The 12,498-nt window shown below is 52.0% G+C and overlaps 1 protein-coding gene across 1 annotated transcript; it reads right to left on the bottom strand.

Annotated features, from left to right (window-relative positions):
• Positions 1 to 500: 500 nt before the first annotated feature.
• SPATC1L (spermatogenesis and centriole associated 1 like) lies at positions 501 to 12,498 on the bottom strand. Its single transcript, XM_017538500.2, has 4 exons — positions 11,695 to 12,498; positions 6,970 to 7,320; positions 1,198 to 1,349; positions 501 to 1,014 (listed from the first exon to the last, which is right to left on the bottom strand). Exons 1-4 carry the CDS (start codon positions 11,885 to 11,887, stop codon positions 688 to 690), a joined length of 1,023 nt encoding a protein of 340 aa, XP_017393989.1. The 5' UTR covers positions 11,888 to 12,498; the 3' UTR covers positions 501 to 687.

The raw sequence follows: 12,498 nt of genomic DNA, 5'->3' as shown, positions 1-12,498 counted from the left end.
GCATCATAAACCAAGACTCCCTCGAAACATGGCAAACGCCCCTCATTCCAGGCATTTGGAACCGGGTATCCCCTCAGCCCCAAGGCCCCGACAATTCACTGAGGGCCCTGTCCCCTCGATGTTCTGGCCTCCTGCAGGGAGATGACCAGGGTAGGGGAATTGAGTAAGCTTCCCTGCTCCCTGCTCTGGGATGGTGCCAGGCGCACCCCTCACTGTCTCGGGGCTCCCCTGCCTGTGTTGTCACCTTCTCAGTCCTCAGGCCCCGCTTCACCCTAGCGCTCTGCTGTTGCCCTTTCGCATTCTTCGCTTTTGAACAAGGGGCTGCGTTTCCAAGTTGCCAGCAGGAGCGCGCGACCCTCCGCCAGAACCAAATCCTCGCTCCAGCTTCATCTGGGGAAATCCACGCTGGGACAGGCCTCGCCGCCTTCCGGCTCTTTCGGGCTCCTCCGCGGCCCAGGCGCCCTCCACGCCCGCCGAGAGCCAGAGGTCAAAGCAGACAAGCAAACAGGTGACTTTAATGAACGGCGGCGGGCGCTCCGCGGTGGGGCGGCAGCGGGGGCCCCGGGGCGGCGGGACAGGCGCCCGCTCCGGCCTTGCGCGCGGGGGGGCGCGGCCCTTCCCCTCCGCGAGTTCGCCAGGCGGCGCGGCCCGGCGGGAGCGAACAGGTGCAGTGCGGGCGGCGCGGCGTCACCAGGCGAAGAGCGGCTTGCTGTCCTCCTTGGAGAGCTCGCACAGGCAGTTGAGCAGCAGCAGCGAGTCGCCCAGGAACTTGGGGGGCACCACGTCGATGACCAGCTTGCGCAGCGCGGCGGGGCTGCTGTGCAGCGGGTTGGCTCGCAGGTCGGGCCGCTGCTTGAGGATCCCGTAGGTGTTGATGAGGAACTCGCTGAAGGCCGGGTGCACGTCGCGGCTGTAGCCCAGCTTCTCCAGGCGCGCGCTCAGGGCCAGGTAGCGCTGCGTCAGCTCGCGCAGCTTCTTCTCGTCCACGGAGCCGTCCAGGGACTTGATGGAGGTCTGCGGGGCGGCGGCCTCAGGGCCTCAGACGGGGCTTCCCGGCCCAGAGCCCACCCCTGCCCGCCCGCCCGGTCCCCGGGGTCCCCTTGCGCGGCCACCGCCGGGGCAGGAGCCGAGACGGGGGCCTCCCGGGGACTCCCTAGCGCCCGCCGCCTCCAGCCGCGCGCTACCCACGGGGCGCACCTGCTTGATCTTCTCCGGGATGTTGGCCACGGTGAAGCCGTACAGCCGCGTCACGCCCGGGAACACGTAGGCCAGTATGCGGCGGTCCAGCTGGAAGGCGATCTCGCCCACCACGCGCGCGTCCTTCTCGGCGCCTGTGAAGCTCTGGATCTCTGCAGGAGGAAAGGCCCGGGACAAGGTGGGGGGGGCGCGAGGATCCATTGCCCTCGAGGGTCCCCCCGGCACGTGGGGGCGGCTCCTCCACCCCCCTCCCCCGCCTGCCGCCACTCTTCACTGTCAGAAAGAAAAGGAGCGTCAGAAAGTGCGGCCGGACAGCTCAGCCTTCCCTCCTCCCTGCCCTCGCGTGCTCTCGGGAAACTGGGAGGCAGCTCCCTTCTCTGTCCCTTTGGGGTGAGGTAAACCCTTTAATCTCGCGGGTGGGGACTGGCCCCCTGTCACGAGGGAGCTTGCCCCAGCGTCTGCCCCCGCTGGGACAGAGGAACCTGGCCCTAGGAGGCAGGAATTCGGATGGGTCCCCTCCAGTGAGGAACAGGGCCAGTCAGCTTGACTGAGAGGAAGGGGGATTCCTTCTGTCTTGGCAACCTCTGGGCATCAAAGGCTGCTTTCATGTTTATTAATAAAATTACTTCATATTTTCCTACCTCTGAGAAGAGGATTGCTGGATTGGCAGCATTTTTTTTTTAACAGAGTCTCACTCTATCATCACCCAGGCTGGAGTCCAGTGGCCCAGTCTCTGCTCACTGCAGCCTCCACCTACCTGGCTCAAGTGATTCTCCTGCCTCAGCCTCCCAAGTAGCTGGGATTACAGGCGCCTGTCAACATGCCCAGCTAATTTTTTGTATTTTTAGTTGAGATGGGATTTCACCATGTTGGCCAAGACAGTCTTGAACTGCTGACCTCCTCGGCCTCCCATAGTGCTGGCATTACAGGTGTGAGCCACCGCACCTGGTCCAGGACACTCTATTTTAATTACTTCCTGGACATGACTCAGGAGGCTCCAGCACCCCCACAAAACCTGCTTCAAATCCCCCTCCCCAGGGTGGCCTCTGATGGCATCCGAGTCCATCACAGCATATGTCCTCCTCCATCTTTTTCCTGGTGGATGGGAAACAGCATCTCATTTGCATTTCACTAATGACTAGTGATCGAACATCTTTTGACGTGCTTTTTGGCCGTGTATATACTGTATTTTCTTTGGAGAAATATCTGTTCAAGTCCTATACCAATATTTAATTGGATTGTTTGTCTTCTTACTGTTGAATTGTCACAGTTCTTAGTCTACATACTATTCCCATTTTAAATGCACAATTTACAAATGTTTTCTCCCATTCTCTGGGTTGGTTTCATTTTCTTGGTATTGTCCTTTGAAGCACGAAAGTCGTGTGGTTTTTATTTGTTTATTCTTTTACTTTCGATGAAGTCTGATTTGTCTGTTTCTCTCTTTTGCTCATGCTTTCTGTGTGATCTCTAAGAATCCACTGCCAAATCCAAGGTCATGAAGATTTGCCTTTTCCAACCTAAGCTTCTTGAGATCTCTTAGGTCTGATCCATTCTGAGTTAATTATCATATGTGGTGTGGAGTAAGGTTCAGCTTCATTCTTCAGCATGTGGATACCTACTAGTTCCAGCACCACTGCTAAACAGTGTTCTGTCACTGCTGAATTGTCTGGTACTCTTGTTGAAAACCATCTACATATGAGTTTATTTCCATCCTACGGCAGTACCACCGTCTTGGTAACTGTAAGCTTTACAGTCCGTTTGGAAACGGGGAAGTATGAATCCTTCTATTTTGTTCTCCTTTTTAAAGATTGTTTTACGTATTCTGGTTCCTTACACTTTCATATGAATTTAAGTTTCTGCTTGTCAATTTCTGCAAAGAAGCCGCTGGGACTGTGATTGGAATTGCATGAATCCATACATCCAATGCAATCTCTATCAAAATTATTGATTATTAAACAATATAAAGTCTTATAATCTGTGAACACAAGATGTTTTTCTGTTTACTTATTTTTATTTATTTTTGTTTGTTTTTTGGAGAAAAGGTCTTGCTCTGTCACTCAGGCTGGAGTGAAGTGGCATGATCTCAGCTCACTGCAACCTCTGTCTTCTGGATTCAAGTGATCCTCCCACCTCAGCCTCCTGAATAGCTGGGACTACAGGCACACACCACCAAACCCAGCTAATTTTTATTTTTTGTTTTTTTTGAGATCGAGTTTCGCCATATTGCCCAGGCTGGTCTTGAACTCCTGGGCTCAAGAGATCTGCCCATCTCAGCCTCCCAAAATGCTGGGATTAGAGGTGTGAGCCACCGTGACTGGTCATTTTTCAATTTCTTGATGTCTTTCTTTCCTTTCAACAATGTTTGTAGTTTTCAGGCATTTCTTTCCCAATCACTTTTCAAGACTGCAGAAGAGGTACACCAGCACACTACACAGAAGCATAGAGGTGCTGAGGAGCAGGTGTAAACTCTCCTTCTGTGTTAATGCATTTCTCTCATCAAGAATCAAGCTCTCTCTCCCATTCTGCAGCCCCTCCCCCCACAGGCATAAATGAGGTAGAAGACACATACTGTAGGTGACATATTCTAGAAATGGTTTCTAGTCCAACATTGGGTCTCTAAGATCCAGCCAAAAACCTATTCTTCAAAGGAAAAAGGTGATACATTGATAAACCTCTGGCCAGACTTAAGGGAAAAAAGAAAGGAGACAAAAATTACCACTAACAGAAATTAGAGATTCTATAAATGTAAAAAGGATACTAAGGAAGTATTAGGAATGTCTTTATGCCAATAAATTCAATAACCTAGATGAAATTGGCCGATTCCTTAAAAGACACAAACTATGAAAGTTCACTCAGGAGGAAATGGATACTCTGAATAGCCTTGTATCTGATAACCTTACAGGTCACATTTGACAGTTTAAAAGTAAACAGACTTCCAAACTGGGCTGCCTTGGGAAGGTCTTGTGATCCACAGTCCCTAAGTAAAGTTCCTCAGATGCTGCTGTGCTCATTAATGTGTAGCCTACTGACATCGAAAGGACATGGATTTATCTCTGAGTCATAAGGTTTTACTGATTGTCTTGCATGGAGACGTTTTAGCCTGTATGCTGTCATCTGCAGCCAATGACTGGCCCTCTGCGTTGCACCCTCCAAAGAAAAGGACAACAGGAGTATAAGTCCCTTTCCATTCTCCCGAACTCTCCCATAAAAGCCTCTGACTCAGATTCCAGAACACTCAGCTTTGTTGGTGTGCTCCCCTGGTTGATCCTCACACTTGGCTTCCCATAAACCTTTATCGAATTATTTCTGTCTCAACAGCTTTAATTTCAGTTGACATTATCAATAAAATGGAATTTGTAGGGAGAAAATGTTCCTACAAAGACCATTCAAGCGTTAGGTAGTTTCAGCGGTGAATTCTACCATTTAAGGAATAAATAACACCAATTCAACACAAACTCTTCAAGATAATTAAAGAGGAGGGAAGACCACAAAACAACGAGAAAACAAATAACAAAATGGGAGGAGTACACGTTCTTACTTATCAATAATAACTTTGAATGTAAATAGTCTGGGTGCAGTGGCTTATGCCTGTAATCCCAGTACTTTGGAAGGCTGAGTTGGGCAGATCACTTGAGGTCAGGAGTTCGAGACCAGCCTGGCCAACATGGGCAAAACCCCATCCCTACTAAAAATACAAAAATTAGCTAGGTAGGGTGGCACACGCCTGTAAGTCCAGCTACTCCGGTGGGTGAGGCATGAGAATCACTTGAACCCTGGAGGTAAAGGTTGCAGTGAGCTGAGATTGCACTACTGTACTCCAGCCTGGGCATCAGAGTGAGACCCTGTCTCAAAAAAAATAAATACAGCATGGCAAAATCGATGAATGATAGTGTGTGAGTCTGGTCAAAAACAACCAAGAAACTTTGACTGTAAATAGACCAACTTCTCCAATCAAAAGGCACAGAGGAGTGGCTGAATGGACTAAAAAAAAAAAAAATAGACCCAACCATCTGTTGCCTGCAAGAAACACACTTCACCTGTAAAGACACACACAGACTAGCTGAAAATAAAGTGATAATAAAAGATGTTCCATGCAAATGAGAACCAAAAAGAGCAGTAGTAACCATACTTATATCAGACAAAGTGGATTTCAAGACAAAAACTATAAAAAGAGACAAAGAAAGTCATTATATAACGAAAAAGGGGTCAATTCAGCAAAAGGATATAACAGTTATAAATATATATGTACCCAACACTGGAACACCCAGATATGTAAAGCAAATATTATCAGAGCTAAAGTGAGAGACCCCAATACAATCATAATTGGAGACTTCAGTACCCATTTTCACCCTTGGACAGATCTTTAAGACAGAAAATCAACAAAGAAACATCAGACTTAGCCTGCGCTGCAGACCAAATGAACATAATAGGTATTTACAGAACATTCATGACACAGGTGCAGAATAGACACGCTTCTCCTTAGCACGTGGATCATTCTCAAGGATAGACCATATGTTAGGCTGCAAAACAAGTCTTTAAAAATCAAAACATTGATACATCAACTATCTTCTCTGACTTCAATGGAATAAAACGAAATCAATAACAAAAGGAATTTTGGAAACTCTATCAATGCATGGAAGTTAGACAACATGCTCCTGAATGGCCAGCGTATCAATGAAGAAATTAAGAAGGAAATTTTAAAATGTCTTGAAACAAATGATAATGTTTGGAAACACTACAATGGACACAGCAAAAGCCTTACTAAGAGGAAAGTTTATAGCTGTTAAGTGCCTACATCAAAAAAGTAGAAAAGCTTCAAATAAACAACCTAATAATTCATCTTAAAAAGTTAGAAAAGCAAGAGCAAACCAAACCCAAAATTAGAAGAAAAACAATTCAGATCAGAGCAGAAATAAATGAAATTTAAATGAAGAAAACAATACAAAAGATCAATGTAACAAAAAATTGGTTATTTGAAAAGATAAATAAAATGGACAGGCCAGACATGGTGGCTCATGCCTGCAATCCCAGCATTTTGGGAGGCCAAGGCAGGCAAATTGCTTCAGCCGGAAGTTCAAGACCAGCCTGGGCAGCGTAGCAAAATCCCTCTCTACATCAACAAAAACACAAAAAACAAAAATAAGCCATTTTATTCTAGCCATGCATACACCTGTAGTCCCAGCTACCTGGGAGGCTGAGGTGGGAGGCTGGCCTGAGCCTAAGGTGGATATCTACATGCAAATCTAACACCAATTTTGCATTATACATGCAAAATTAACTTGGAATTCATCAGAGACCTACCCGTAAAACCTGAACTATAAAACTTTTAGAACAACACATAGGAGAGAATCTGTGTGACCTTGGGCTTGGCAAAGATTTCTTAAACTGAACATAAAAAGCATAAAATACAAAAGAAAAATCAGCAAATTGGACTTAATCAAATTAAACAGTTTTGCTCATTAAAAAAAAAAAAATGTTATTATGAAAGTGGAAAGCCATGAAGGGGGAGACCATATCTGCAAAACATGTGCCCAGAAAGGACCCATATCCGGATAAAGAACTCTCGCAACTTCCCATGGAGAAGATAAGCAACCCATTTTTTCTTTAAAGATGGGCAAAAGGTTAGGACAGACACCGTCCTGGGCCCCAGCCTCCCAGCCTAGCCGTCCTCCCTCCACTCCGTGGGCCCTGCCTGACCGCCCAGACATGCCCTCCCCACAGCTGCCAGCCTTCCCCCCACGGCTCACCCGCTGCCTCCCCACCCGGCCATACCATTGAGGTAGTAGCTCCTCCTGGTCCTGTCCGCGGTGGGCAGGCTGCTGTCCGAGAAGCACACCTTCTTAGGCCGGACCACCTCCCTGGGCTCCAGCAGGCTCTTGTCCACCAGTGAGTCTTGCAAGGGGCTCAGGAGTGGGGACAACTTCCTGTCCGTGCCTCGGTGGCTGTGCAGCTCTGGGGGACTGAGGAAGGCCTTGAAGTGTGCCTGGGAGGGAGCTGCACAGGCTGGGGAGGCGTCATCTTCGCTGGCCAGAGGGGCATGTGAGCACAGCAGGTCCTCCAGGGAGGATGTCTGCAACTGGGAGGGCGTGTCAGCGACACTGGTGAACCTTCCGAAATCTGGAACTGGAGCGGGGACGAAAGGGATGAGAAGTCAGGTCAAAGCTCCTAAAACATCCTCGAGAGTGCAAAGAACATGTTAACAAACCCTATGTGCCCAACCCCAAGCTTCAGCACCTGCTGGGGTTTCCCTGGCTCCAGAGCGTCCTCCTGCCCCTCTGGACCTCGAGTGAAAAAGGAGATGCTAGATGTAGTGAAGTGGCCGTGGGAGCCTACCCTGCCCACCGCAGCGCTGCATCTGTTTATGGCACCCACCATGCCCACGGGAGTGCTGTGTCTGTTTATGGTGCCCACCATACCCATGGGAGCACTCTGTCTGTTTACGGTGCCCGCCATGCCCATGGGAGCGCTGCATGTTTATGGTGCCCGCCATGCCCGCAGGAGCACTGCATCTGTTTATGGGCACAGCAAGTGGGCAGGCCTCCCTGTGCTTCCTCCCTGCCTGTGCACCCACATACACTGGAGAATGACTTTTATACGCTTTTTAAATTTTACGTAAATGGTGACACCCTACACATTTTATTCTGCAACAGAACTTTTGCTGCTGCATTCTCTCTCAGATTTATCCACGTTGAGCCATCTGGTAGCTTCCAGTTCATTTAACTGTTTCCTGGCACCTCTGTACACATGGGCACACACACAGTGGCTTTTTATCCCTTTCCCTGTTGATGGGCACGGGCTGTTTCCACATTTCCTTGCAAATGCACAGCTGTAATTGACCTCCCAGGATGAGCCTCCTGGCTCCGTGAGCGTCCCCTGTGGTCCAGCGCTGGGCTCAGCCTCCTGGCTCCGTGAGCGTCCCCTGTGGCCTAGTGCCGGACTCAGCCTCCTGGCTCCGTGAGCATCCCCTATGGCCCAGCACTGGGCTCATGTGTGTGCATGTTTAACTTTCTTTGCTTTCCATGATGAGGGGGAGGTTCCATGCCCACCAACTGCTCCCGGCCCCACAGCCTCATGAAGACTCAGTATTCCCTGACCAGGCTGATGAGGTCATGTAGCATTTCCCTAATCCCTGGTCAAATTTATCAATGTCTTTGTGGCTTATGAAATTCTATTCTACCTCCATGTCATGAGTATTCTCCTAGCAATAAAGTGAATACATATTTGAGAAACAGTGTTAAGAGCTATATCAAAAAATTATGTGCCTACAAAGGAACCAACTAATCTTCCCTCAGAAATGTTTTCCATGGAAAAAAAAGTGTTCAAAAGAAGCAAAGTCATCAGTGTGTGCCCTGCCTCCTGCCTCCTGCCATGGGGGAGGCCTGGTCAGTCCTCGGGGCTGCACCAGCTCCCACCCCAGGTACTTTTCAAATTATAAAAGAATATCATGTACAATTCTATATTAATTAAAATTTCAGTAAAAGGAGGTATCTTCTGGAAAGTTACTTTTAAGTAACTCAATAAGAAATAGAAAACCTAAATGAACGTACACACAAAGAAGGAAAATCTCAAAGTTAGGAAATTATTATTCCCCAAAGGGCTGCAGGCCTGGGTGGTCTGTGGGTGAGTGTGCCAATTTCCCAAACAAGTCACAATCCCGACATCATACAAATGAAGCTGGAACCATAGAACGGTTAAAGGATGCTCAATTAGGTTTCAAAATTTGTCACAATTCTAATGTCAAATTCCTACAAAGATAACCCCCAGGAAAAAAACCATAGCCAGGCCAGAAATAGTTGCATCAAGTATCATCCAAGCATAGGTCAAGAACAGGCAGCACAAGGCAGGAGTGTGCACAGAGCACGAGGCGGGGTGGAGATCAGGAGGCAGGGGGTGGAGATCACCAGGCGGGGTGTGTGTGCTGGAACAATGCCAGCGTGGCACCCACCTCCTCCATTAGTGGGGTGTAGGGGCCTTTCAGGAGAGTGTTTGAGTGCTCTTTCAACATCTCAAATGCACACGGCCTTTAACCCGAGGGCCCACGTGTGGGATCCCCTACCCAAGGTGACAGAGTGCCTGTGCAGGCCACTCACGGCCACGGCATCTGTGGTCACAGACACTGGGAATGGTGCTGCCTGCCTGGGGCCCCCACAGAAGAAGCCAGTGTTCGCGTGTGCCGGGGAGACCTGCAGCTGAGGACTGATGGGGAATGACAGAGAAACGGACGGTTTCAGGGCGAAAGTCAAGCTGGGGAACAGCACAGTCCCGTTTAGGTGGACCAAAAAGATACAGAGAGAGACACACGGACCTCCATCGAACTTCCAGAGAAAATCCAAGAAACCGTTGATTGTGCCTGCCTTTAGGGAGTGGGTCCGGAGGCGTGGCCTGAGGCTTAAACGTTGTGTTCTCCCTGGTGTTTATAAGTTTACCGTGAGCACATCTTGTTGAATTGGTAAGAAAAACAGGTTTTTAAAGTGCTCATCCTATTTTGAACACAGACGCGAAGGAACTCTTGGCAGCACGCAAACATTGCTATGTGGTGGCTCCCTTATTTATAAACTCCTTTTTTGCAGCTCAGTGGTGGCTTTCCAAACCCCCGTCCTGCTGAGGGCTGGGGCCGAATGCAGCGTCCCACAGACCCAGTCACATTCCCAAGCATGTGCTGAGGCCCAGAGCATCAAGTGTGCACCATGCGCTGCCACTGAGGTGGCACAGTTTAGAAGGGGGCCTTGTCCAGGCCCCTCCCCACTGCCAGCCCGGGCCACACTCAGCCTGCCCCACACTCTGCGCAGGGGCTCCAAGGTCATCTGTGGAAGGCCTGCTGGCCTCGGGCTGGGGCTCCTCTCAAGACCTGTGTCCAGCAAGACCTGGGTTTTCCTAGGTGACCCAAGGGCAGGTGCACTAGCCGTGGCCATGGAGACCCCACTTGACTCAACCCCTGACAAAGGTCCCTCCAGGGACTGCACAGCCTGAGCAAGGGTCGAGGGTCTGCCCCTCTCCTGCCAGGGGAGGCCCCAGCACTCTGTCCAGCCCTGAGGTCCGGCCCAGGGCGATTCCTTCTTGGGGAGGAGGATGGCAACAAGGCTGGGGCATGAAGCCTGTGGCAGTTCCTCAGGCAGCAAGCAGACTAGGGGCCCTTTTGCAGCCACAGAGCCCGGGGCTCACAAGTGCTGTGAACGGGACCATGTGCAGGTCCACCCAGCAAACGGCCTGTGGTGAGTGTGGGGGAGCTCAGTGGCTGCTGATAGAGATGCAGAACCCGGGGCCTCCCACAGCAGGGCCCCCAGGTGCTGGGTCCTCTGGCCACACTGTCCCCGCACCTCCTGGTGAGGCGCTCTCCTCCCGGCTCCCTGCGAGGGGTCCCTCCAGGGACCAAAAGTGTGGAGGTGCTGCCAAGGGTTCCCCTCTTTACTTCCCGACATGCTCGCCTCAGGCTTTGTACACAGGAGCTCCAAGCAGCTGAGAGTGCCTCCTGCATGCTGTGCCTGCTCAGAGGTGCACAGATGAGGGTGGTGACCGGCATCTGAGGACTCAGGAAGTGACCACCCCAGCACAGGTCCCAGAGTGTCCCCTCAGCGGGTGGCAGAGCCAGCCTCCCGGGCATGGCTCGTGCTTCCCAACAGCAGCATTCACAGGCACTGGTGAGGATGCCTGCTCCATCGTCCAGGACCAGGCAGGCTGACCACATCCTGTCCCCACCCGGCCCAGTAGGAAGCTGAGGTAGGCCATGGAAGTCCCAGGCAGTGCTGGGTCAGGGGCTCTGTCCACTGCCCACTGTCCTAACTAAGTCAAGGGCACACCTGTCAGCCGCACCTCAAGTCACATGCAGGAACAGGGAATGTTTTTCCCAAAATTTTTAGAATAAAACCTACTACTTTGCAGAAAGTGATCAAACCCTATTTTTTTTTTTCAGTGAAAAGCCACAGAAGGTTGGAGTCAATACTATGTGGTGGGTAGATCGTGACCCCACACTCCCACCACCCCAGGGACAGGCACCCACTGTCCCCACCCACTCCCCTGACCTCCCCGAGGTAGGCCCTTCCCACCCTGGTGCTGCCCTGACTCTGGCTCAGGATGTGAGTGGGTGGGACTCGTGTGGCTGGTGCGTCTGACAGCCCCCTACCCCAGGAGGAGAAGAGACACACGCAGCAGAGCGAAGTGCCAGCCGGGCCCAGCCTGGAAGAGCTGCCTGGGGCTCTGGAGGCCCACAAGCCTGCGTACCTGCTGTTCTACCCCTACGGCGGCACTTCTGTGACTGCAGCTGACCAGCCCACCTGCAAGCGGCTGACCACCCCTACTTCACCGCAGTAGGCCTGGAGGGGAGGGGCCTCGCCTGAGGACAACAGCAGAATGAACCACCTGGTCTTGCTTACTCAGACCTGACGGAGTAAAAGGTACCCATGACCTCCTGTACCAGGGACACCCAAGGAGCAGGCGTCCCGTGACCCCCCCATCCACCAGGCAAGGCCCTTGGGCCATCTGAGCCGGGCAGCGCCTCACCTCCGCTCCCGGGGGAGCTGGCTTCGGGGTAGGCGGGTGCCCTCTGGGGGAGCAGGTCTCGGCCACCGCCGTCCTGGCAGCTCTGGCTGAGCAGCCGCCGCAGCATCTGGTTCTCCTTCAGGAGGCGCACCTGCTTCTTCAGGTCTGCATTCTCACTCAGGAGCCGGCTCATCAGCTCACCGCCCTCAGCCATGGTGGGCGTACGTCCTTCCTCGTCCCTCACGGCTCCTGCAGCCCCATAGAGGTGGAAGCCCAGAGCCCACAGGCACCACAGAAACAGCCCGAGGCCACTGAGTTCCGTGGCCACCGCCACCTTCCGCACCTTGTGATGTCACTGCCCTAGTGACCAGGTGCCCGACACCCCTTCCCGTCCTGGCAACAGCTCGTGGCCACGTTGAGGCAGTGAAGCTGGAGGCCTGTGGGGTGCACAGGCAGCCACTCCTGCACCGCGACGGGGCCCGAGAATGCCAAGGACCTTAGGCAGGTATGGGATGTGGGGACCACACTCCGGGGGGGGTGTCCGAGCTGCTCTCCAGAGGGAGGAGGCCCAGCCAGAGTCGGGCATTCACCCCATGTGGGGTCCTCAGGCCAGGTGGGGACGCTGCCTTTCCTCGAGTGACACGTGGGGCCACCCTTCCCACAGGCCCTGCCCACGACACGGGGGACCCAGTGCAGCTTCCTGTAAGTCCTCAGGTGGCACTCAGGGTGGCGTCTGGTGTGCAGGTGTTCATCAGGGCCCAACCTTGGGACCCACACTTGAGGGTGGAGGGGCTGGTGAGGGTAGGGGAGGAGACCAGCCTGGGG

Source organism: Cebus imitator, unplaced genomic scaffold (genome assembly GCF_001604975.1).
Source record: "Cebus imitator isolate Cc_AM_T3 unplaced genomic scaffold, Cebus_imitator-1.0 Scaffold112, whole genome shotgun sequence".
NCBI lineage: Eukaryota > Metazoa > Chordata > Mammalia > Primates > Cebidae > Cebus > Cebus imitator.
This window is presented reverse-complemented; position numbering and strand designations above follow the sequence as displayed.

Bases quoted from the DNA above. Each gene is read 5' to 3' on its own strand.
- SPATC1L (XM_017538500.2), bottom strand. From the start codon at position 11,887: ATGGCTGAGGGCGGTGAGCTGATGAGCCGGCTCCTGAGTGAGAATGCA. The intron at 7,321-11,694 runs GTGAGGCGCTGC...TCCCCGCTCCAG, and splicing joins CAGCTCCCCCGGGAGCGGAG to TTCCAGATTTCGGAAGGTTC. The intron at 1,350-6,969 runs GTATGGCCGGGT...TTCCTCCTGCAG, and splicing joins GAGGAGCTACTACCTCAATG to AGATCCAGAGCTTCACAGGC.